The 27,619-nt window shown below is 43.3% G+C and overlaps 1 protein-coding gene across 2 annotated transcripts in view; it reads right to left on the bottom strand.

The window, feature by feature from the left end:
- ANO8 (anoctamin 8) overlaps nucleotides 1-27,619 on the bottom strand; it is a 308,265-nt gene that overhangs the window by 112,321 nt on the left and 168,325 nt on the right. For both annotated transcript variants that reach the window (XM_053702928.1, XM_053702929.1), the window contains exon 10: nucleotides 3,512-3,638. In XM_053702928.1, the coding sequence (XP_053558903.1) occupies nucleotides 3,512-3,638 (127 nt within the window). The remainder of the gene's footprint in view (nucleotides 1-3,511; nucleotides 3,639-27,619) is intronic.

Here is a 27,619-nt window from a genome sequence, read left to right as displayed (position 1 = left end):
TCTCCAGCCTCCCCCACTTGCTGCATATCTCTGCAAACACCTCGGGATGGAGAGACCATTCCCCTGAATGGAAGGATTTCATGCTGATAAAATCCACCTCCCAGTTGTCCACACCCGGAATGTGGATCGCTGACAGTGAACAGCTGTGGGCCTCTGCCCACTCCAGAATCTAAGATACTTCCTTCATTGCTAAGGAACTTCTCTGTTGGTTGATTTAAGCCACCAAGGTTATATTGTCTGATTGGAATTTGATAAACTGGGATGAACCAAGAAGTGGCCTAGCCTTCAAGGCCTTGAAAATTGCCGTAGTTCCAAAACATTGATCAGGAGGACTCCTCCTGAATCCACAACCCCTGTGCCTCCTGGCACCCCAAACAGCTCCCCATTTAGATAGGCTTGCGTCAGTAGTCACAATCTCCCAGGATGGTCTTAAGAAGCATGTCCCTCAGGACAGATGATCTGGACAGAGCCACCAAGAGAGCAATTCTCTCGACCCGCTGTCTAATACAATCTGTTGAGAGAGATCTGAATGATCGCCGTTCCACTGCCTCAGCATGCACAGTTGTAAAGGTCTGGGACAGAACCTGGCAAAAGGAATGATGTCCATGCAGGACACCATGAGACCAATCACCTCCATACACTGAGCCACAGAGGGACTTAAGGAGGTCTGGAGGGCAAGACATGCCGAAGTTAGCTTGCAACGTCTCTGGTCTGATAGAAATATCCTCATGGATATGTAGTCTATTATAGTACCCAGGAATTCCACCCTGGTACTTGGGTTAAAAGAACTCTTTTCCAAGTTTATCTTCCATCCATGTGATCGAAGAAGACTGAGAAGGGACTCAGAGAATTCTTCCGCAAGATGAAAGGATGGTGCTTGCACCAGAATATCATCCAAGTATGGGGCTACTGCAATACCCTGAGTTTTGGCAACGGCTAGAAGAGCCCCCAGAACCTTCGTAAAGATTCTTGAAGCAATAGCTAGGCCAAACGGAAGGGCAATGAACTGGAAGTGCTGGTCCAGAAATGCAAACCTCAGGAACTGACAGTGTTCCCTGTGGATTTGAACATGAAGGTAAGCGTCCTTCAGATCTATAGTGGTCATAAACTTGCCTTTCTGAATCAAAGGAAGGATGGACCTTATTGTCTCCATCTTGAAGGACGGGACACTGAGAAATTTGTTTAAGCACTTTAGGTCCAGAATTTGGCGGAAAGTTCCCTCCTTCTTTGGGACCACGAAAAGGTTTGAATAAAACCCCAAACCTCTTTCTTTGAAAGGCACCGGGACAACAACTCCTTAGGAGGATAGATCCCGAACGCATCCTAAAAAAGCATCCCTCTTTTGTGGTCTGGTAGACAGACTCGAGAGAAGGAATCTGCCCCTAGGCGGATGAGATTTGAAGCCTATCTTGTATCCCTGAGATACCACCTCCAGGACATATGGATCCTGTACGTCCTTGAACTTGAACTTGCGGTAGGAAGGTACCCTTGCCTCCGGTAACCGTAGAAATAATGGAGTCCAGGCCTGGACCAAATAAAATCATTCGCTTGAAGGGAAGAGAAAGGAGTCTGGACTTAGAAGTCATATCCGCAGACCAAGACTTCAACCAGAGCGCCCGGTGGGCTAAGACCGCAAAGCCGCAAATAATTTGCATGTTCGCATCACAGATAAAAGAATTAGCCATTCTCAGAACTTTAATTCTGTCTTGAATATCCTCGAGGGGAGACTCCACCTCAATGAGTTCTGACAAAGAGTCGCACCAGTAGGTTGCTGCTCCGGCAACCCCGCTAACTACAGCCGCTGGTTGAAACAAAATCCCGTATGTTGAAACATCTTTCTCAGAAAGGTTTCCATTTTCTTATCCATCGGCTCTCTGAACAAAGAACTATCCTCAAGAGGTATAGTAGTACGTTTAGCAAGCGTAGAGATAGCACCATCCACCTTAGGAATGGTGCCCCACAAATCCAGTTGAGAGTCTGGGACCGGGAACAACTTTTTAAAAGTAGACAAGGGGGAAAAGGAAGAATCCCATTCATTCTTGATAATGTTCGCCATCTTAACCGGCACAGGAAAAGTCAAAAGAACTTTCCTGTCTTTGTAAACTCTGTCTAATTTAGGTATCATAGGTTCTTCAGGCAGCGGATGGAGGATTAGATGTGCTACGGGGGAACTGCATGTGGAGTGGATAATGTAGCAAGGTTAGTAATCTCACGGGACGCCGAGTCCTGAGAGGTAGACGGCTCAGAGGGACTAATAGCCTTAGCAGGCTTGTCTCCCTTCTTAGACTTTATAATGGTGTTAAGGCATGTGGAACATAATTGAGTGGGCGGGAAAACCACGGCATCCTCACAATATAAAAAGGTATGATTTAGTACAGAAGGAGTACCTTCTAACATGTCAGAGCCCTCCATAGCTCAGGTTATACCCACAGAAAGACACAAATAAAAACTTTTTTATTATAGAAAAACTGAAACTTAAAAGTGAAACCTGTTTGCTTCAGCCAAACACACACAGTCTATCAGCCCAGGAAAAAATCACACAAAGTAGCATGTAAAAAATGAATACACTGATTAATTAACCTCAACTGTTCAATAAACCCCCTTCAGAGGATATTAACCCTGGATCCTATCAAGGTATAAAGGAGCCACACTATGACCCTGTTATAGCGTATTATGTGTAAAAATTGAAACAATCTTACCTCCAGGATCCATGCTGTGGAACAGAACACAGCCTCTCAAGTGTGACAGTCTTATAGCAGTGCCCCTGACATGGACTTGAGGGAGAGAAAGCAGGAAGTGAAACTCGTCAACACTAATTGCTTAGGAGCTGTTAACAGTAGTCTGGATTGTATCGCAAAAAAACTTTCCCTGCATCTCCAGACTCATCAATCAATAATCTCACTTAGAGGTTGACATGACTACTTAATCTTCTGACACTTCTCTGCCACCTCCTTACGTGACGAAAGGCAAAGGATGACTGGGGTAATGAGGAAGTGGGAGGGGTATTTAAGCCTTTGGCTGGCATGTCTTTGCCTCCTCCTGGTGGCCAGTTGTTGTATTTCCCAACAGTAAGGAATGAAGCCATGGACTCTCCCTATCTTAGGAAGGAAAAAGGACATTTTCTTTTATGTGAAGAACATTGGAATGTAAAATATTTATAACTACCTTTGACTTTAGCGCTGTAGGTCTTACGTGGTGTCAGTTTAAAAAGAGAGTGATAAGTAGTAGGGTTTTTTGCAACTAATTGAAGACTATGGAGAGAAGAATCTAATATCTGAAGTCCTGAAGTTAGTGCACATCGGATTTCGCTCGCAGGCAAACAATTTACTTCCAACTTGCGTGCCACTTTTAATCTGGCCCATTAAAGGTAAATATACACAGAAAAGAGAAACAAAGGATGATGCAAAATAAGTGGGAACTAATAATAATAAAAAAAAGCTAAATTACTAAAACAAAAATAGAGGAGAGAATACAGATCTTCCCTTTACCATGAATGACGGATATAACATACCCATATCATTGAGCCAGTAAGCGATCTTTCGGTAGACTTCATCACATGAGCTAACTATCACAGCCAGGAGAATTTTGGGAAAGAAACGAACAAGCCGCGGGAGCTCCTTGATACTGAGCACAAATTCCTGCCATGGGACACACAAACAGAGGATAAAGTTAGAGCAAAAGTCATGCTAATTGCATATGGAGCAAGATTTAAATGTACATTGTACACTGGATTTTTCTTTGCATAAATGTTTTGTAGATGATCAATTTATATAGCCCATCTGGGAGTGTTTTTGTACAAATGTATAGTGTTGCTTTTTTTTTAATAACATTGTGTTAATTTTCAGACTCCTAACCAAGCTCCAACGTTTTAGATGTATACTGATGTCTACAGACTCCTGTTTGCTCCTTTTTGTTTAATTGGTCTTTTCATATGCAGGGAAGGGGGGAGTGTCTGCTCTTTCTGCTTTCTCAGCCCATTTCAGTGGGTGTTCCAGCCTAACCTCAACAACAGCGTTAAATTGGGAGCTTCTAAGTAAGGGCTCCTTTCCATTGAACCGTAGAGAATGGAGCCGTAAGCTACTGAAGTTGCAGACAGGTAATTTACAGCTTCATATTAGTACCAGATTTCCATTTAAATACTGCGTGCAGTCACTCTTTTCATGTAGGTGTAAGTTAACATTGTGTTAATGCTTCCATCCGATGTCGTGTTTCTTGAAAATCAAATTAGGTGCTATGGTTACCCAACCTTACACTATAAAATGTACGTTTAACGTATGTGCTCCTTACCTATGATCACCTCTAAAGAGAAACAAAAACAAATCTACGCTTATTTATAATACATATTTTTTAACTATAAGCAAAGGGTATTTTTTATTATAATTATATTTTCCACTTTATTAATATATGCAATATGTATTGCTGCCCTAGGCATAGGTCTAGTTTGAATTTTGTAGATATGTGCTTGCATATATTTATATATGTAAATACATATTGATTTTTTTTTTTTAATGTATCGACAGCCTTTAAGAGGTTCTAATACTTTCTATGGGGTCCAGCTGCTGGTGCAACGCCGCCCCCTGCAGACTCGCGGCCAATGGGCCGCCAGCATGGGGGTGTCAATCAACCCGATCGTACTCGATCGGGTTGAATTGTGGCGATTCCTGTCCGCCTGCTCAGAGCAGGGGGACAGGGTTATGGAGCAGCGGTCTTTAGACCGCTGCTTCATAACTGCTGTTTCTGGCGAGTCTGAAAACTCGCCAGAAACACGGGCCCACAAGCTTCATACGGAGCTTGATAAACAGGTCTCTTACAGTTATCTGCTCACTTATGGCCCAATTCTAAAACATTTCCTAGCATGGGGAAAAAATCATGCAAAAACATTTGTTTAGCAGTATATAGTAATGTATGTGCCTCATCTTTCATCTAGAACCCCACATAGCAACATAAAAAATCGTACTTCATTTATTTCAGTTCTTTGAGGAATCCTGCAGTACTGACGAGAACTTTAGGGTATCAGGTCCTTAGTAAAATACTCAAATCTCATTAGAGATGTCAGTTGGCAATTGGCATTCATGAGAACATTACATACACAGGAAACATTCAGAGCCAGATTATAAATGGCGCGCTAAAATCTACTTGCGAGCAAAAAGATGTTTATTGCGGCTGTTTGCACGCTTCGTGTGCAGCACTCATATTACAGGTTAAAAGTAAACGCGGTCACTTGAAGTTAACACGCTTCGGGATAGCGCAAGCTCAGCGCTCTGGTTTACAAAAATGTGTCACAAAACAAATCAAAATTACATTGAAACGTACAGTTACAATCATAATAACACTATCTGATAAAAATTATTTTTAAAAAATTGCACAAAAAACTTATAAGGGCTCAAAGATAGGAGGTCTCACGTGTTAGAAGAAAAAACATAATTTATGCTTACCTGATAAATTTATTTCTCTTGTAGTGTATCCAGTCCACGGATCATCCATTACTTGTGGGATATTCTCCTTCCCAACAGGAAGTTGCAAGAGGATCACCCACAGCATAGCTCCTCCCCTCACTGCCATATCCAGTCATTCGACCGAAACAAGCCGAGAAAGGAGAAACCATTGGGTGCAGTGGTGACTGTAGTTTAATTAAAATTTAGACCTGCCTGAAAAGGACAGGGCGGGCATTGGACTGGATACACTACAAGAGAAATAAATTGATCAGGTAAGCATAAATTATGTTTTCTCTTGTTAAGTGTATCCAGTCCACGGATCATCCATTACTTGTGGGATACCAATACCAAAGCTAAAGTACACGGATGATGGGAGGGACAAGGCAGGAACTTAAACGGAAGGAACCACTGCCTGTAGAACCTTTCTCCCAAAAACAGCCTCCGAAGAAGCAAAAGTATCAAATTTGTAAAATTTGGAAAAAGTATGAAGGGAAGACCAAGTTGCAGCCTTGCAAATCTGTTCAACAGAGGCCTCATTTTTAAAGGCCCAGGTGGAAGCCACAGCTCTAGTAGAATGAGCTGTAATCCTTTCAGGAGGCTGCTGTCCAGAAGTCTCATAGGCTAAACGGATTATACTCCGAAGCCTAAAAGAAAGAGAGGTTGCCGAGGCCTTCTGACCTCTCCTCTGTCCAGAGTAAACAACAAACAGGTTAGATGTTTGGCTAAAATCTTTAGTAGCCTGTAAGTAAAACTTCAAGGCACGGACTACGTCTAGATTATGCAAAAGACGTTCCTTCTTTGAAGAAGGATTAGGACATAATGATGGAACAACAATCTCTTGATTGATATTCTTGTTAGAAACTACCTTAGGTAAAAACCCAGGTTTTGTACGCAGAACAACTTTATCTGAATGAAAGATCAGATAAGGAGAATCACAATGTAAGGCAGATAACTCTGAGACTCTTCGAGCCGAGGAAATAGCCATCAGAAAAAGAACTTTCCATGAAAGAAGTTTGATATCAATAGAATGAAGGGGTTCAAACGGAACCCCTTGAAGAACTTTAAGAACCAAGTTTAAGCTCCATGGAGGAGCAACAGGTTTAAACACAGGCTTAATTCTAACTAAAGCCTGACAAAATGCCTGAACGTCTGGAACTTCTGCCAGACGCTTGTGTAAAAGAATAGACAGAGCAGAAATCTGTCCCTTTAAAGAACTAGCTGATAATCCTTTGTCCAAACCCTCTTGGAGGAAGGACAATATCCTAGGAATCCTAACCCTACTCCATGAGTAATTCTTGGATTCACACCAATGAAGATATTTACGCCATATCTTGTGGTAAATTTTCCTGTAGACAGGCTTTCGTGCCTGTATTAAGGTATCAATTACTGACTCGGAAAAGCCACGCTTTGATAGGATCAAGCGTTCAATCTCCATGCAGTCAGTCTCAGAGAAAGTAGATTTGGATGATTGAAAGGACCTTGTATTAGAAGGTCTTGTCTCAGAGGCAGAGTCCATGGTGGAAAGGATGACATGTCCACTAGGTCTGCATACCAGGTCCTGCGTGGCCACGCAGGCGCTATCAATATAACCGATGCTCTTTCCTGTTTGATTTTGGCAATCAGACGAGGGAGCAGAGGAAACGGTGGAAACACATAAGCCAGGTTTAAGAACCATGGCGCTGCTAGAGCATCTATCAGTGCCGCTTCTGGGTCCCTGGACCTGGATCCGTAACAAGGAAGCTTGGCGTTCTGGCGAGACGCCATGAGATCCAATTCTGGTTTGCCCCAACGGAGAACCAATTGAGCAAACACCTCCGGATGGAGTTCCCATTCCCCCGGATGAAAAGTCTGATGACTTAGAAAATCCGCCTCCCAGTTCTCTACACCTGGGATATGGATCGCTGACAGGTGGCAAGAATGAGACTCTGCCCAGCGAATTATCTTGGAGACTTCTGACATCGCTAGGGAACTCCTGGTTCCCCCTTGATGGTTGATGTAAGCCACAGTCGTGATGTTGTCCGACTGAAATCTGATGAACCTCGGTGTTGCTAGCTGAGGCCAAGCCAGAAGAGCATTGAATATTGCTCTTAACTCCAGAATATTTATTGGGAGGAGTTTCTCCTCCTGAGTCCATGAACCCTGAGTCTTCAGGGAGTTCCAGACTGCACCACAACCTAGAAGGCTGGCATCTGTTGTTACAATTGTCCAATCTGGTCTGCGAAAGGTCATACCCTTGGACAGATGGGCCAGAGATAACCACCAGAGAAGAGAATCTCTGGTTTCCTGATCCAGATTTAGTAGAGGGGACAAATCTGTGTAATCCCCATTCCACTGACTGAGCATGCATAATTGCAGCGGTCTGAGATGCAGGCGCGCAAATGGCACTATGTCCATCGCCGCTACCATTAAGCCGATTACTTCCATGCACTGAGCCACCGTGGGGCGCGGAATGGAGTGAAGAACACGGCAAGCATTTAGAAGTTTTGATAACCTGGACTCCGTCAGGTAAATTTTCATTTCTACAGAATCTATTAGAGTCCCTAGGAAGGAAACCCTCGTGAGAGTAGATAGAGAACTCTTTTCTTCGTTCACTTTCCACCCATGCGACCTCAGGAATGCCAGAACTATCTCTGTATGAGATTTGGCAATTTGAAAGCTTGACGCCTGTATTAGGATATTGTCCAGGTAAGGAGCCACCGCTATGCCTCGCGGTCTTAGGACCGCCAGAAGTGAGCCCAGAACCTTTGTAAAAATTCTTGGGGCTGTAGCCAACCCGAATGGAAGAGCTACAAATTGGTAATGCCTGTCTAGAAAGGCAAACCTCAGGAACTGATGATGATTCTTGTGAATCGGAATGTGAAGGTAGGAATCCTTTAAGTCCACTGTGGTCATGTACTGACCCTCTTGGATCATGGGTAAAATGGTTCGAATAGTTTCCATCTTGAATGACGGAACTCTGAGGAATTTGTTTAGGATCTTTAAATCCAAAATTGGTCTGAAGGTTCCCTCTTTTTTGGGAACCACAAACAGATTTGAATAAAACCCCTGTCCTTGTTCCGTCCGCGGAACTGGATGAATCACTCCCATTACAAGGAGATTTGTACGCAGCTTAGGAATGCCTCTTTCTTTATCTGGTTTGCAGATAATCTTGAAAGGTGAAATCTCCCTTGTGGAGGAGAAGCTTTGAAGTCCAGAAAATATCCCTGAGATATGATCTCCAACGCCCAGGGATCCTGAACATCTCTTGCCCACGCCTGGGCGAAGAGAGAGAGCCTGCCCCCTACTAGATCCGTTGTCGGATAGGGGCCGCTCCTTCATGCTGTCTTAGAGGCAGCAGCAGGCTTTCTGGCCTGCTTGCCCTTGTTCCAGGACTGGTTAGGTTTCCAGGCCTGCTTGGATTGAGCAAAAGTTCCCTCTTGTTTTGAAGCAGAGGAAGTTGATGCTGCACCTGCCTTGAAATTTCGAAAGGCACGAAAATTAGACTGTTTGGCCTTTGATTTGGCCCTGTCCTGAGGAAGGTTATGACCCTTACCTCCATAATGTCAGCAATAATTTCTTTCAAACCAAGCCCGAATAAGGTCTGCCCCTTGAAAGGAATGTTGAGTAATTTAGACTTTGAAGTCACATCAGCTGACCATGATTTGAGCCATAGCACCCTACGCGCCTGGATGGCGAATCCAAAATTCTTAGCCGTTAGTTTAGTCAAATGAACAATGGCATCAGAAACAAATGAGTTAGCTAGCTTAAGAGTTCTAAGCTTGTCAACAATTTCAGTCAATGGAGCTGTATGGATGGCCTCTACCAGGGCCTCAAACCAGAATGCCGCCGCAGCAGTGACAGGCACAATGCATGCAAGGGGCTGTAAAATAAAACCTTGTTGAATAAACATTTTCTTAAGGTAACCCTCTAATTTTTTTATCCATTGGATCTGAAAAAGCACAACTGTCCTCAACAGGGATAGTGGTACGCTTTGCTAAAGTAGAAACTGCTCCCTCCACCTTAGGGACAGTCTGCCATAAGTCCCGTGTAGTGGCATCTATTGGAAACATTTTTCTAAATATAGGAGGTGGGGAAAAGGGCACACCGGGCCTATCCCACTCCTTACTAATAATTTCTGTAAGCCTTTTAGGTATTGGAAAAACATCAGTACTCACCGGCACTGCATAGTATTTATCCAGCCTACACAATTTCTCTGGCACTGCAATTGTGTCACAGTCATTCAGAGCAGCTAATACCTCCCCAAGCAATACACGGAGGTTATCAAGCTTAAATTTAAAATTAGAAATCTCTGAATCAGGTCTCCCCGATTCAGAGACGTCACCCACAGACTGAAGCTCTCCGTCCTCAGGTTCTGCATATTGTGACGCAGTATCAGACATGGCTCTTACAGCATCTACGCGCTCTGTATCTCGTCTAACCCCAGAGCTATCGCGCTAGCCTCTCAATTCAGGCAATCTGGATAATACCTCTGACGGGGTATTATTCATGATTGCAGCCATGTCCTGCAAAGTAATCGCTATGGACGTCCCTGATGTACTTGGCTCCATATTAGCGTGCGTCCCTTGAGCGGGAGGCGAAGGGTCCGACACGTGGGGAGAGTTAGTCGGCATAACTTCCCCCTCGACAGACCCCTCTGGTGACAATTCTTTTATAGATAAAGACTGATCTTTACTGTTTAAGGTGAAATCAATACATTTAGTACACATTCTCCTATGGGGCTCCACCATGGCTTTTAAACATAATGAACAAGTATCCTCTGTTTCAGACATGTTTGTACAGACTAGCAAACTTGGAAAACACTTTAAAGCAAGTTAACAAGCAATATAAAAAACGTTACTGTGCCTTTAAGAGAAACAAATTTTGACAAAATTTGAAATAACAGTGAAAAAAGGCAGTTACACTAACAAAATTTTTACAGTGTATGTAACAAGTCAGCAGAACATTGCACCCACTTGCAAATGGATGATTAACCCCTTAATAACAAAAACAGAATAATAAATGACAAAAACGTTTTTTAAACACAGTCACAACAACTGCCACAGTCTACTGTGATTGTTACCCTCCTCAAACACGACTTTGAAGCCTTTTGAGCCCTTCAGAGATGTCCTGTATCATGCAGAGGGAAGCTGAATGTCTCTGTCAGTATTTTTAGCTGCACAGAAAAGCACTAAAATAGGCCCTTCCCACACATATTGCAACAGTGGAAAGCCTGTTTTTAGGCAAAAATCAAACCAGCCATGTGGAAAAAAACTAGGCCCCAATAAGTTTTGTCACCAAACATATATAAAAACGATTAACATGCCAGCAAACGTATTATATTACACTTTTATAAGAGTATGTATCTCTGTTAATAAGCCTGATACCAGTCGCTATCACTGCATTTAAGGCTTAACTTACATTAATCCGGTATCAGCAGCATTTTTCTAGCAAATTCCATCCCTAGAAATATATCAACTGCACATACCTTATTGCAGGAAAACCTGCACGCCATTCCCTCTCTGAAGTTACCTCACTCCTCAGAATATGTGAGAACAGCCATGGATCTTAGTTCATAGATCATAGAAAATGCAGGCAGATTCTTCTTCTAAATACTGCCTGAGATAAACAGTACACTCCGGTACCATTTAAAAATAACAAACTTTTGATTGAAGTTAAAAAACTAACTATAATACACCACTCTCCTCTTACTACGTCCATCTTTGTTGAGAGTTGCAAGAGAATGACTGGATATGGCAGTGAGGGGAGGAGCTATATAGCAGCTCTGCTGTGGGTGATCCTCTTGCAACTTCCTGTTAGGAAGGAGAATATCCCACAAGTAATGGATGATCCGTGGACTGGATACACTTAACAAGAGAAAAAGCTGCAAAGGGCTTTAACATAGAGATACATACACATACATGTCTAAAGATGGATATATATATATATATATATATATATATATATACACACACAGTAGTATATATATATATATATATATATATATATATAAATATATATATGTACATACAGATAGTATTGAAAAGAATCACCCCCCCCCCCCCCCCGAAAATAATCACATTTTGTTGCTTTGCAGCCTGAAAAAAAGACAGACACAGTTTTTGTTTATCCCGTTTTAAACTCATTGCAAGGTATAACATCCAAGTGAAAGATATAACACCAACATGTCAGGCACAAATAAAGACAATTCAAAAGCATAAATTATGCTTACCTGATAATTTCATTTCCATCGAGGGGAGGAGAGTTTATGGCTTTATTCATTACTGTTGGGAATTATGAACCTGGCCACCAGGAGGAGAAAAAGACATCCCAGCCAAAGGCTTAAATACCTCTCCCACTCCCCTCATCCCCCAGTCATTCTGCTGAGGGAACAAGGAACAGTAGGAGAAATATCAGGGTATAAATGGTGCCAAAAGATAAACTAAATTTAGGTCCGCCCATCGGAGATACGGGCGGGAGCCGTGGACTCTCCTCCCCTCGATGGAAATGAAATTATCAGGCAAGCATAATTTATGTTTTCAATCTAAAGGGGAGGAGACTCCACGGCTTCATTCATTACTGTTGGGAACATATACCCAAACTCTAGAGGACACTGAATGGAACCCGGGGGGGGGGGGGGGGGGGGGCGGACCCTAATCTGAGGACACCACAGCCTGCAAAACCTTTCTCGCAAAAACAGCTTCCACAGAAACAAAGAAGTCAAATTTGTAAAACTTTGTAAAAGTGTGTAAGGAAGACCAGGTATCCGTCTTACAAATTTGCTCAATAGAGGCCTCATTCTTGAAGGCTCAAGACAAAGCCACAGCTCTAGTTGAATGAGCCGTGATCCTCTGATGAGGCATATGTCCCGCTGTCTCATAGGCCACGCGAATCAAGCTCCTCAACGAAAAGGACAAAGACGTAGAAGAGGCTTTCTGCCCCTTGTGCTTCCCTGAATACACCACAAAACAGATGTCTGAATCCTTTGCAGCCTGAAGATAGAACTTCAGTGCACGAACCACATCCAGATTATGAAGTAACCTCTCCTTAGAAGAAGAAGGGTTAGGACACAAAGAAGCAACCACTATTTCCTGATTGATGTTACAGTTGGACACCACCTTGGGAAGAAACCCCAAACCAGTGAGAAGTACAGCCTTATCCACATGAAAAACCAGATAAGGAGGCTCCCATTGCAAGGCAGCCAGTTCAGATACTCTGTGTGCCGATGCAATGGCCAACAGGAAGAGAACCTTCAATCACAGAATCTTAATATCAATGGAATGCATAGGCTCAAACGGAACCTTCTGCAATACCTTAAGGACCAAGTTTAAGCTCCATGGGGAGCAGACTGTCTAAAGACAGGCCTGATTCTAGACAGAGCCTGAACAAAAGATTTGATGTCAGGGAGCTCAGTGAGTCTCCTATGCAACAAGACCGATAATGCCGAAATCTGTCCCTGTAAGGAACTGGTGGCAAGACCCTTCTCCAAACCGTCTTGGAGAAAGGACAGAATCCTGGATACCAGGACAAGTAAGTCCTCCACACCTTATGGTAGATGCGACGAGTGACTGGCTTCCATGCCTAAATTAGAGTATCAATCACACTCTCAGAAAAGCCTCTCTTGGCCAAGACTAGGCTTTCAATCTCAACGCAGTCAGCCTCAGAGAATCGAGATTTTGATGTTGAAAAGGGCCCTGTTCCAGCAGATCCCTGCGATAGGGTAACCTCCATGGCGGAAAGGATGACATCCCCACCAGATCCGCAAACCACGTCCTCCGCTAACAAGATGGCGCAATCAGAATGGCCGAAGCTCGCTTCTGTTTGATGTGTGCCACTACACGAGGTAGAAGTGGTAACAGTGGAAAAATGTAAGCTAGGCTGAACCCACAAGGCACGGCTAAGGCATCTATCAGCTCTGCCTGAGAGCGAACAGCTGTGGGACTCCGCCTACTCCAAGATCCGAGACACCTCCCTTATGGCTAGGGAGCTCCTCGTACCCCCCCTGATGGTTGATGTAAGCCACTGAGGTAATGTTGTCGGTCTGGAATCTGATGAAGCAGAACGACCCCAGAGGAGGCCATGCCATCAAAGCATTGTAGATTGCTCGGAGTTCCAGAATATTTATCGGAAGGAGAGACTCCTCCCGGGACCATTTTCCTTGTGCCATTCTGGCACCCCAAACAGCTACCATCCTGCCAGACTCGCATCCATGGTCACAATCTCCCAAGACAGTCTCAAGAAGGATGTCCCCATGGACAGTTACTTGCTCCGGATGGATCTACCAAGAGAGACAGGTCCAATTCCGAGCATCCATGGATATCTGCTGTGATAGATCTAAATGATCGCCATTCCACTGTCTCAACATGCACAATTGAAGAGGTTTGAGATGGAACCTGGCGACTGGAATGATGTCTATGCTGGAAACCATGAGTCTGATCACCTCCATACACTGAGCAACCGAGGGGCTTGAGGAGGACTGAAGGGCAAGACAAGAGGATGCAATTTTCCTGCGTCAATTGTCTATCAGAAATATTTTCATGGACACAGAATCTATTATCGTGCCCAGGAACTCCACCCTGTTGCTGGGAACCAGGGAGCTCTTTCCTGATTTGATCTTCCAACCGTAAGATTGGAGCAAAAGAAGAAGAGCCCTCGAATGATCCTCTGCAGGACTGATCGACGGCGCCTGGACTAGGATGTCGTCCAGATAGGGCGCCACAGCAATGCCTCTGGCTCTGGCCACTGCAAGTAGCGCCCCCAGAACCTTTGTGAAGACTCTCGGGGCCATCGCCAGACCAAAGAGGAGGGCCACAAACTGGAAGTGTTGGTCCAGAAACGCAAATCTTAGGAACTTGAAGTGGTCCCTGTGGATTGACACATGAAAGTAAGCATCCTTGAAGTCTATAGTTGTCATGAACGGTCCCTCTTGCACTAGGGGAAGAATAGATATGATCGTTTCCATTTTGAACGATGGAACACTCAGAAACCATTTTTAACACTTTAGAAAGTGGCCTCCTTCTTTGGAACCACAAAAATATTTGAATAGTACCTTCGACCCCTTTCTGCTAAGGGTACTGGTACGATAATGCAGAGAGAGGAGAAATCCCTCACACACTCTAGAAAGGCCTCTCAATTTTCTGGTCTTGAAGACAGGTTTGACAGGAGGAATCTGCCCCTGGGCAGATGGGATCTGTACCCTATCCTGTAACCCAGGGCAACAACTTCCAGAACCCAAGGGTCCTGAACGTCCTGTAACCAAGCTTCTGAGAAGAGAGATAATCTGCCCCCTACTTGGTCTGGAGACCGGTCGGGGGCCACCCCTTCATGCTGATTTTTTCTCGGCGGGTTTCTTGCTCTGCTTAAACTTATTCCAAGAATGAGCCAGATTCCAAGTTCCCTTGGACTGGTCCGTTCTCTGCTGGCACTGGGCCTTGTCCACATGAAAGGGACGAAAAGTAGCCTTCTTATCCTGCGGTAGGAAAGCTCCTTTGCCTCCGGTAACCGTGGATATGATCAAATCCAATCCTGGACCGAACAGAATCTTTCCTTGAAAAGGCAGGGACAACAGCCTCGACTTAGAGGTCATGTTCGCAGCCCAAGACTTTAGCCACAGAGTCCTGCAAGCTAAAACGGAAAAACCTGACACCTTAGCGTTCAGGCGAATAATTTGCATATTGGCATCAGAGATGAAAGAATTGGTGATCCTCAGCGCCTTAATCTTATTCTGTATCTCGTCGATGGAAGTCTCCCCCTTGACCATTTCACACAGGGATTCACACCAATATGTTGCAGCTCCGGCAACCGCTGCTACGGCCGCTGCCAGCTGAAAAACAAACCCTTCCTTAACATGTTTTCCAACTTTTTATCCATGGGCTCTTTAAACGTCAAACTATTTTTGAGGGAAATAGTTGTCCGCTTTGCGAGCGTTGAGATAGCACCAGCCACCTCAGCCGGACTCTCAAGCTGAGAGTCCGGAACGGGGAACAGTTTGTTAAAGGAAGAAGAAGAGGAAAAGGAAGAACCTAATCGCTCCCATTCATTCTTAATAATATTAGCCATCTTAACAGGAACCGGGAAGGCCTGAGGCACCACCCTGTCCTCATATACCTTATCAAGCTTAGGAATCACAGGTTCCTCCGAAAGCTTCGGTTCCGGAACCTCCAGAGTAGCAAGTACTTGCTTCAGCAAAAAGCGTAAATTCTCTATCCTAAACCTAAAGTCAGGCTCCTCCGCAGCTGAAGGTTTAGATGACACGGACTCCGACCCAGAAGGGGCCTCCTCCGAAGAGTCAGAGTGGGCCTCGTCATCGTATAATGCCTCTGATATTTCCATAGGCGTAGACAACCCCTGGGCCGGGCCGCCGTGATACCCCCTATGCTTGCGCTTAGCAGAACGTGGTAAGGCATGGATCACTTTCGATACTGCCGTTTGCAGTTGATCCGCAAAACGAATCTCTCTTGCAAGAGTAATGGTTGGACCCAGGGGCGCTGCATGTGCAATTGGAGATGAATGCAGGGAACGCACCTCACAGGACGGAGAACCCTCAGAGGTGGACAGCTTAGTAGTACTAGACATCCATCTACTTTTAGATGTCGTAACTTTATTAAGGCATGTGGAACATAGTTGAGCAGGCTGTTCTACCAGAACCTCCTCACAATAAACACAGGAATGAGACCCTGTAACCCTCTAACGCGTCAGAGTCCTCCATAGCTTGCGCTGAATTACGGACTAGATTAACTTAATAAATAGGCACCTTTATAACCTCCATTGGCCGGGGCACTCACCACCTCCTATGACCCGGACTACATAAACCCTTCGTCTCCTGCGCCGCTGATCAACAGAGGAAGAGAGATAGCTACACCCGGTCAAATGGAATGCCTGATAGGACCGCCCCTGCCTAAGGAGAAAACGCGCCAAAAAATGGCCGCACAATACTCCCGTAAGTCACCTGAAGTACCACACATTGCCAGAGCCTTATCTCGCACATAACGCAGCAATGACACAATAAACAATATCATGTATAAACCCCTTTCCAGGAATATTAACCCTTGATTCTTTCAAGGTAAAAGGCGTCACACTGTGACCCTGTCTTCCGTGTTATCATTATGTAATAAAAATGAAACGATCTTACCAGAATCTACGCTGTGAAACAGGAACACGGCCCTTCAAGTGACAGGTTAGTAGCCTCGCTCCTGACATGGACATGAGTGTAAAAAGCAGGCAGTGAAACTTGTCAGCGCTGATTGCTTGTGGAGCTGTTAATATGAGTCGGGATGGTTTTGCAGAAAGACTCTCCCGGCATCTTCGACTTCTAACTTTCACCCAGGCTCTCACTGAGAGGGTGACAGGACTACTTAAAACTCCAGTTCCATTCCAAAGAGAACTACCCTCCATAAGAGACTACTCCGATCTTCTCTGCGGTCCTCCTGTGACGAAAGGCAAAGAATGACTGGGGATGAGGGGAGTGGGGGAGGTATTTAAGCCTTTGGCTGGGGTGTCTTTGCCTCCTCCTGGTGGCCAGGTTCATAATTCCCAACAGTAATGAATGAAGCCATGGACTCTCCTCCCCTTTAGATGGAAAACAAAATTACTGAGTTGCAAAAAGGATCACCCCTGTGTCAGTATTTTGTTGAACCACCTTTTGCTTTAATTACACCCTTTAGTCTGTTGGGATATGTCTCTACTAACACCGCTACACATAGACTGTGCAATATTTGCCCATTCTTCTTTGCAGAACTGCTCCAGTTCCATTACATTTGATGGTGACCGTTTGTGGACTGCAGTCTTCAAGTCATGCCACAGATATTCAAAGGGGTTTAAGTCTGGGCTTTGACTAGGCCACGCAAGGACATTCACCTTTTTCTCCTTTAACCGCTGTGTGGTCATTTTTGCTGTGTCTTTGGGTCATTGTCATATTGGAAGGTAAACCTTCTGCCCATTGACAACTTCTTGGCAGAGGGCAGCAGATTTTCCTGAAGACTTTGACGGTATTTTGCCCCATCCATTATTCCTTCTATCCTGACAAGTGTTTCAGTGCCTGCTGCACAGAAACACCCCCATAGCAGGATATTACCACCTGCATGATTTACTGTAGGTATGGTGTTATTTGGATGGTGAGCTGTATTGGATTTCCTCCAGACATATCGTTTGGTGTTGAGGCCAAATAATAAAATTTTAGTCTCATCTGACCATAACACCTTTTTCCATGAGGCCTCAGAATCTCCTACTTGTGTTATGGTAAAGCTCAGTCACTGCATGTGGCCTTTTTTGAGGAGTGGCTTTTTTCTTGCAACCCTCCCATACAAGCCACATTTCGTGATATTGTTGTCACATGCACACAATGACAACTCTTTGTCATAAATTCCTGCAACTGCTTCAGAGTTGCTGTGGGCCTCTTGGTAGCCTGTCTGACTAGTTTCCTCCTGGCTCTTTCATCCAGTTTGGAGCAATGTCCTAATCCTGAGAGGGTCTGTGTTGTCCCAAATACCTTCCACTTCTTAATAATAGACTTTACTGTGCTTTTAGGCATTGATAAAGACTTTGATATTTTCTTGTATCCATCTCCTGACTTGTGCCTGTCCACAACATTATCCCGGAGATCTTTTGAAAGTGCCTTGCCACCCATAGTTGATTGTTTGCTTCAGTTGCACTACCAGGGACTCAGATTCTCCAGGAAAGATCTTTTCATGCTGAGCTAATCAATATGCCCACAGCTGATCACAGTTAAAGGTGAAATGGCTTTGTGTGTGCTGTTGAGAAGGTGATTAGCTACACCTGATTGAGTTTACAAGTAATTTTAGTAGGGGTGGTGATCCTTTTTGCAACTCAGTGAGTCTTGCGTTAGGCTTAAAAAGCAGCGTTGGCCGGTCCCAATGCTGCTTTTTAACGCCCGCTGATATTACGAGTCTTGAAGGTACAGGTGTACCGCTCACTTTTTTGGCCAGACTCAGAAATACTGCAAATCCACTTACGTCAATTGTGTATCCTATATTTTCAATGGGACTTGCATAGCGCTGGTATTACGAGTCTGACCAAAAGTGAGCGGTAGACCCTCTCCTGTCAAGCCTGGTACCGCATTTAAAAGTCAGTAGTTAAGAGTTTTACACTACAAAGCCGTAGCATAAAACTCTTAACTAAAGTGCTAAAAAGTACACTAACAGCCATAAACTACCTATTAACCCCTAAACCGAGGCCCTCCCACATCGCAAACACTAAAATAAATTTTTTAACCCCTAATCTGCCGAACCGGACATTGCCGCCACTATAATAAATATATTAACCCCTAAACCGCCACACTCCCGCATTGCAAACACTATTTAAATATTATTAACCCCATAATCTGCCGGACCTAACATCGCCGCCACCTACCTACATTTATTAACCCCTAATCTTCCGCCCCCAACGTCGCCACCACTATAACAGAATTTATGTTTACCTGATAAATTTCTTTCTCCAACGGTGTGTCCGGTCCACGGCGTCATCCTTACTTGTGGGATATTCTCTTCCCCAACAGGAAATGGCAAAGAGCCCAGCAAAGCTGGTCACATGATCCCTCCTAGGCTCCGCCTACCCCAGTCATTCGACCGACGTTAAGGAGGAATATTTGCATAGGAGAAACCATATGGTACCGTGGTGACTGTAGTTAAAGAAAATAAATTATCAGACCTGATTAAAAAACCAGGGCGGGCCGTGGACCGGACACACCGTTGGAGAAAGAAATTTATCAGGTAAACATAAATTCTGTTTTCTCCAACATAGGTGTGTCCGGTCCACGGCGTCATCCTTACTTGTGGGAACCAATACCAAAGCTTTAGGACACGGATGAAGGGAGGGAGCAAATCAGGTCACCTAAATGGAAGGCACCACGGCTTGCAAAACCTTTCTCCCAAAAATAGCCTCAGAAGAAGCAAAAGTATCAAACTTGTAAAATTTGGTAAAAGTGTGCAGTGAAGACCAAGTCGCTGCCCTACATATCTGATCAACAGAAGCCTCGTTCTTGAAGGCCCATGTGGAAGCCACAGCCCTAGTGGAATGAGCCGTGATTCTTTCGGGAGGCTGCCGTCCGGCAGTCTCGTAAGCCAATCTGATGATGCTTTTAATCCAAAAAGAGAGAGAGGTAGAAGTTGCTTTTTGACCTCTCCTTTTACCTGAATAAACAACAAACAAGGAAGATGTTTGTCTAAAATCCTTTGTAGCATCTAAATAGAATTTTAGAGCGCGAACAACATCCAAATTGTGCAACAAACGTTCCTTCTTTGAAACTGGTTTTGGACACAGAGAAGGTACGATAATCTCCTGGTTAATGTTTTTGTTAGAAACAACTTTTGGAAGAAAACCAGGTTTAGTACGTAAAACCACCTTATCTGCATGGAACACCAGATAAGGAGGAGAACACTGCAGAGCAGATAATTCTGAGACTCTTCTGGCAGAAGAAATCGCAACTAAAAACAAAACTTTCCAAGATAATAACTTAATATCAACGGAATGTAAGGGTTCAAACGGAACCCCCTGAAGAACTGAAAGAACTAAATTGAGACTCCAAGGAGGAGTCAAAGGTTTGTAAACAGGCTTGATTCTAACCAGAGCCTGAACAAAGGCTTGAACATCTGGCACAGCTGCCAGCTTTTTGTGAAGTAATACCGACAAGGCAGAAATCTGTCCCTTCAGGGAACTAGCAGATAATCCTTTTTCCAATCCTTCTTGAAGGAAGGATAGAATCCTAGGAATCTTAACCTTGTCCCAAGGGAATCCTTTAGATTCACACCAACAGATATATTTTTTCCAAATTTTGTGGTAAATTTTTCTAGTTACAGGCTTTCTGGCCTGAACAAGAGTATCGATAACAGAATCTGAGAATCCTCGCTTCGATAAAATCAAGCGTTCAATCTCCAAGCAGTCAGCTGGAGTGAAACCAGATTCGGATGTTCGAACGGACCCTGAACAAGAAGGTCTCGTCTCAAAGGTAGCTTCCAAGGTGGAGCCGATGACATATTCACCAGATCTGCATACCAAGTCCTGCGTGGCCACGCAGGAGCTATCAAGATCACCGACGCCCTCTCCTGATTGATCCTGGCTACCAGCCTGGGGATGAGAGGAAATGGCGGGAACACATAAGCTAGTTTGAAGGTCCAAGGTGCTACTAGTGCATCCACTAGAGCCGCCTTGGGATCCCTGGATCTGGCCCCGTAGCAAGGAACTTTGAAGTTCTGACGAGAGGCCATCAGATCCATGTCTGGAATGCCCCACAGGTGAGTGACTTGGGCAAAGATTTCCGGATGGAGTTCCCACTCCCCCGGATGCAATGTCTGACGACTCAGAAAATCCGCTTCCCAATTTTCCACTCCTGGGATGTGGATAGCAGACAGGTGGCAGGAGTGAGACTCCGCCCATAGAATGATTTTGGTCACTTCTTCCATCGCTAGGGAACTCCTTGTTCCCCCCTGATGGTTGATGTACGCAACAGTTGTCATGTTGTCTGATTGAAACCGTATGAACTTGGTCCTCGCTAGCCGAGGCCAGGCCTTGAGAGCATTGAATATCGCTCTCAGTTCCAGAATATTTATCGGTAGAAGAGATTCTTCCCGAGACCAAAGACCCTGAGCTTTCAGGGATCCCCAGACCGCGCCCCAGCCCATCAGACTGGCGTCGGTCGTGACAATGACCCACTCTGGTCTGCGGAACGTCATCCCTTGAGACAGATTGTCCAGGGACAGCCACCAACGGAGTGAGTCTCTGGTCTTCTGATTTACTTGTATCTTCGGAGACAAGTCTGTATAGTCCCCCATTCCACTGACTGAGCATGCACAGTTGTAATGGTCTTAGATGAATGCGCGCAAAAGGAACTATGTCCATCGCCGCTACCATCAACCCGATCACTTCCATGCACTGAGCTATGGAAGGAAGAGGAACGGAATGAAGTATCCGACAAGAGTCTAGAAGTTTTGTTTTTCTGGCCTCTGTTAGAAAGATCCTCATTTCTAAAGAGTCTATAATTGTTCCCAAGAAGGGAACCCTTGTTGACGGGGATAGAGAACTCTTTTCCACGTTCACTTTCCAGCCGTGAGATCTGAGAAAGGCCAGGACAATGTCCGTGTGAGCCTTTGCTTGAGGAAGGGACGACGCTTGAATCAGAATGTCGTCCAGGTAAGGTACTACTGCAATGCCCCTTGGTCTTAGCACCGCTAGAAGGGAGCCTAGTACCTTTGTGAAAATCCTTGGAGCAGTGGCTAATCCGAAAGGAAGCGCCACGAACTGGTAATGTTTGTCCAGGAATGCAAACCTTAGGAACCGATGATGTTCCTTGTGGATAGGAATATGTAGATACGCATCCTTTAAATCCACCGTGGTCATGAATTGACCCTCCTGGATGGAAGGAAGAATAGTTCGAATGGTTTCCATCTTGAAAGATGGAACCTTGAGAAACTTGTTTAAGATCTTGAGATCTAAAATTGGTCTGAACGTTCCCTCTTTTTTGGGAACTATGAACAGATTGGAGTAGAACCCCATCCCTTGTTCTCTTAGTGGAACAGGATGAATCACTCCCATTTTTAACAGGTCTTCTACACAATGTAAGAACGCCTGTCTTTTTATGTGGTCTGAAGACAACTGAGACCTGTGGAACCTCCCCCTTGGGGGAAGTCCCTTGAATTCCAGAAGATAACCCTGGGAGACTATTTCTAGCGCCCAAGGATCCAGAACATCTCTTGCCCAAGCCTGAGCGAAGAGAGAGAGTCTGCCCCCCACCAGATCCGGTCCCGGATCGGGGGCCAATATTTCATGCTGTCTTGGTAGCAGTGGCAGGCTTCTTGGCCTGCTTTCCCTTGTTCCAGCCTTGCATTGGTCTCCAAGCTGGCTTGGCTTGAGAAGTATTACCCTCTTGCTTAGAGGACGTAGCACTTTGGGCTGGTCCGTTTTTACGAAAGGGACGAAAATTGGGTCTATTTTTCGCCTTGAAAGGCCGATCCTGAGGAAGGGCGTGGCCCTTACCCCCAGTGATATCCGAGATAATCTCTTTCAATTCAGGGCCAAACAGCGTTTTCCCCTTGAAAGGAATGTTTAGTAGCTTGTTCTTGGAAGACGCGTCAGCCGACCAAGATTTCAACCAAAGCGCTCTGCGCGCCACAATAGCAAACCCAGAATTCTTAGCCGCTAACCTAGCCAATTGCAAAGTGGCGTCTAGGGTGAAAGAATTAGCCAATTTGAGAGCATTGATTCTGTCCATAATCTCCTCATAAGGGGGAGAATCACTATCGAGCGCCTTTATCAGTTCATCAAACCAGAAACATGCGGCTGTAGTGACAGGGACAATGCATGAAATTGGTTGTAGAAGGTAACCCTGCTGAACAAACATCTTTTTAAGCAAACCTTCCAATTTTTTATCCATAGGATCTTTGAAAGCACAACTATCCTCTATGGGTATAGTGGTGCGTTTGTTTAAAGTAGAAACCGCTCCCTCGACCTTGGGGACTGTCTGCCATAAGTCCTTTCTGGGGTCGACCATAGGAAACAATTTTTTAAATATGGGGGGAGGGACGAAAGGAATACCGGGCCTTTCCCATTCTTTATTAACAATGTCCGCCACCCGCTTGGGTATAGGAAAAGCTTCTGGGAGCTCCGGCACCTCTAGGAACTTGTCCATTTTACATAGTTTCTCTGGGATGACCAACTTTTCACAATCATCCAGAGTGGATAATACCTCCTTAAGCAGAATGCGGAGATGTTCCAACTTAAATTTAAATGCAATTACATCAGGTTCAGCCTGTTGAGAAATGTTCCCTGAATCAGTAATTTCTCCCTCAGACAAAACCTCCCTGGCCCCCTCAGATTGGGTTAGGGGCCCTTCAGAGATATTAATATCAGCGTCGTCATGCTCTTCAGTAACTAAAACAGAGCAGCCACGCTTACGCTGACAAGGGTTCATTTTGGCTAAAATGTTTTTGACAGAATTATCCATTACAGCCGTTAATTGTTGCATAGTAAGCAGTATTGGCGCGCTAGATGTACTAGGGGCCTCCTGAGTGGGCAAGACTCGTGTAGACGAAGGAGGGAATGATGCAGTACCATGCTTACTCCCCTCACTTGAGGAATCATCTTGGGCATCATTGTCATTATCACAAAAATCACATTTATTTAAATGAACAGGAATTCTGGCTTCCCCACATTCAGAACACAGTCTATCTGGTAGTTCAGACATGTTAAACAGGCATAAACTTGATAATAAAGTACAAAAAACGTTTTAAAATAAAACCGTTACTGTCACTTTAAATTTTAAACTGAACACACTTTATTACTGCAATTGCGAAAAAACATGAAGGAATTGTACAAAATTCACCAAATTTTCACCACAGTGTCTTAAAGCCTTAAAAGTATTGCACACCAAATTTGGAAGCTTTAACCCTTAAAATAACGGAACCGGAGCCGTTTTAACACTTTAACCCCTTTACAGTCCCTGGTATCTGCTTTGCTGAGACCCAACCAAGCCCAAAGGGGAATACGATACCAAATGACGCCTTCAGAAAGTCTTTTCTAAGAATCAGAGCTCCTCTCACATGCGACTGCATGCCATGCCTCTCAAAAACAAGTGCGCCACACCGGCGCGAAAATGAGGCTCTGCTTATGCTTTGGGAAAGCCCCAGAGAAATAAGGTGTCTAATACAGTGCCTGCCGATATTATAATATCAATAAACCCAGATAAAATGATTCCTCAAGGCTAAATATGTTTTAAAACTGAATCGATTTAGCCCAGAAAAGTCTACAATCTTAATAAGCCCTTGTGAAGCCCTTATTAACCATCGTAATAAACATGGCTTACCGGATCCCATAGGGAAAAATGACAGCTTCCAGCATTACATCGTCTTGTTAGAATGTGTCATACCTCAAGCAGCAAGAGACTGCACACTGTTCCCCCAACTGAAGTTAATAGCTCTCAACAGTCCTGTGTGGAACAGCCATGGATTTTAGTTACGGTGCTAAAATCATTTTCCTCATACAAACAGAAATCTTCATCTCTTTTCTGTTTCTGAGTAAATAGTACATACCAGCACTATTTTAAAATAACAAACTCTTGATTGAATAATAAAAACTACAGTTAAACACTAAAAAACTCTAAGCCATCTCCGTGGAGATGTTGCCTGTACAACGGCAAAGAGAATGACTGGGGTAGGCGGAGCCTAGGAGGGATCATGTGACCAGCTTTGCTGGGCTCTTTGCCATTTCCTGTTGGGGAAGAGAATATCCCACAAGTAAGGATGACGCCGTGGACCGGACACACCTATGTTGGAGAAAATAAAGTTATTAACCCCTAAACCTAAGTCTAACCCTAACCCCCCCAACTTAAATTTAATTTAAATAAATCTAAATAAAATTACTACAATTAATTAAATAATTCCTATTTAAAACTAAATACTTACCTATAAAATAAACCCTAAGCTAGCTACAATATAACTAATAGTTACATTGTAGCTAGCTTAGGGTTTATTTTTATTTTACAGGCAACTTTGTAGTTATTTTAACTAGGTACAATAGTTATTAAATAGTTATTAACTATTTAATAACTACCTAGTTAAAATAAAGACTAATTTACCTGTAAAATAAAACCTAACCTAAGTTACAATTACACCTAACACTACACTACAATTAAATTAATTACCTAAATTAAATACAATTAATTACAATTAAATAAAATTATCTAAAGTACAAAAAAAAACACACTAAATTACAGAAAATAATAAAGAAATTACTACTGGATGATGCAATATATATAAAGACATATATACACATACATGTATTCACAGAGGCTGTTGCACTCGCACAAACAGGTGTCCAGTTGCCAGGGTGCGGAATGCAGGTAGAGATAAAGGTAATAGAAGTCAGCACTCGCTGAGCTTAAGGATAAGCAATAGAAGCTTTTATTTAGGTGACGTTTCAGGGACAGCTCCCCTTCATCAGACATACATGTATTAATATATAGACATATATAAATATATAAGTGTATTGGAGCCCTTTGCAGTCAAGTAGATGAAAACATGAAAAAACATATTTAAGCAATATTCATATTTAATAAAATGTTGTACTGTGTATTTACTGTAAATATTTAACATTACAATGTTCTGCACATAGCAGAATATATTATTTGTATTTTTAAATAGATATTCCTATATACAATATGTCTGTATATATCTATACATATATATATATATATATATATATATATATATATATAGGTATAGATATATATTTTACAAAAAATATGTATTTATTAATAAATAGAACATATTCTTCTATGTAAAGTACAGTGGAATGTAAAATATTCATATTTTAATGTCGCTTTAGCGCACTTGAGAATATGCGATCGGGTTTGCATGCAAGCAGGGTTTTTTTTTTTGCTCCATTGACATCTCAGGGGGGATACGTTATCCCGTGCACGATATCCTAACGTTAACCCGTGCACGATATCCTAACGTCGGCTTTTTGCATGCAAGCAAAAACTTTTTACTCGAGCACTACCCGATGCACACAAAATGCTTACTTCTAGCGGAGTTAGAGCGTGAGTGTGAGCATTAAATGTCTCTCCATTTGTAATTTGGCCCTTAATGGATTAAAAAATAATTTTGCTGTGATTATTGTCATTTTTGAAATGTTGAAATGTGTTTATTAGCTGCCCTTTTTAAAGATCTTAGCCACTTCAACGACCAAAAGTGAACATCTTTAATGCAAATTTAAATGCGATATATCGGTGGTTCCTTCCTTTTGCCTCTATATTTAAAGTCAGTCCTCCCTTGAACCATAATATTCCAATAACAGTGACATTAGAGTATTTTTATGCTTGTATATTTCAGCAATATAAGGGACAAATAGGCACTCAGAATAGAGGCCAAAATAAGGACAGCTAGACATGACCTACTGACAAAAAATCAAACAATCACTGTGTAGAATGATAGAGGATCAGTTTCAGAATTCTTTAGGATGCCCTTCAGTCTTCCTGGGGCAGTGGAAAATCCATGATCTCAGAATTTTACAGGAAAACAAAGCAAATAAAAGACATAATTAAATATTGAATAAGGAATTCAGTTTGAGTTTAATGTCTCCTATGATTAAATATAGGACAACATTTCTTTTATACAGGTGGTGAGATTCCACAATCCATTACTTTACTAGGTGGAGGCAAAGATTCCTGAAACCCCAAAAACTCTCCCACTTCACCAATACCTCAGTCTTGTCTTTGCTTCCACTGGAGGTGGTCAAAGAATGAAGATGTGCATTTGATTCTTCAGAGAGAGGTTCGAAGATTGAGTTGAAACCCGTTTCCCCTGAGAGTACAAGTTGCTTGTCGGAGGAATGTATTTGGAGTATTGGAAGTGACATATTTTTCACCTGTTGGGATGTAGTCACAAGCTTTGCCAAGGGGGTCGCAGGGACTTGTCCTTCGCCTCTGCCTGTTGATTTGTCAATATACTTTTTTTCCATTTCCTCTGCTGTTATGTTTCAGCACTGGTCTTGGCTTCCTACTTTTTTCCTCCAGCAGTAGAGTGCCACAAGAACGGCTGGTGCAATTCTGCATGCAGAGAGCGTAATGCTGTCCGCATTCAGCGATGTCTGTTGGACATGATCCGCTGATCGAATCATGTCGGACAGACATTTGATAAATAGGCCCCAATGCCTGTGTTTCTGATGCTAAATACTAATAAGAGGGGTGGATCAGACTTCTCTAGACAGCATAGCTATTTAACTAATTTTGCTTATTTTTTGAAAATTATTTTAAAATACAATTTCTAAACATTTTTTTATGCAAACTGTTTTTACTTAAATGGATACTAAACACAAATTTTTTCTTTCATGATTCAGATAGAGAATGCAATTTTAAGCAACTTTCTAATTTACTCCTACTAACAATTTTTCTTTGTTCTCTTGCTATCTTTATTTAAAAGGCAGGAATTTAAAGCTTAGAAGCCAGCCTATTTTAGGTTCAGAACCCTGGATAGCGCTTGCTTATTGGTGGTTACATTTAGCAAACCAATAAGCAAGCATAACGCAGGTTCTGAACCAAAAATGGGCCGGCTTTTAAGCTTTACATTCCAGTTTTTTAAATAAAGATAGCAAGAGAATGAAGAAAATTTGATAAATTAGAAAGATGCTTAAAATCGCATGCTCTATCTGAATCATGAAAGAAAACATTTGGGTGTAGTTTCCCTTTAATTAGCCCTTTTAGC

This window comes from Bombina bombina, chromosome 2 (assembly GCF_027579735.1).
Source record: "Bombina bombina isolate aBomBom1 chromosome 2, aBomBom1.pri, whole genome shotgun sequence".
NCBI classification, from domain to species: Eukaryota; Metazoa; Chordata; class Amphibia; order Anura; family Bombinatoridae; genus Bombina; species Bombina bombina.
Note: the sequence above shows the minus strand (reverse complement) of the source record. Positions and strands in the feature narration are given on the sequence as shown.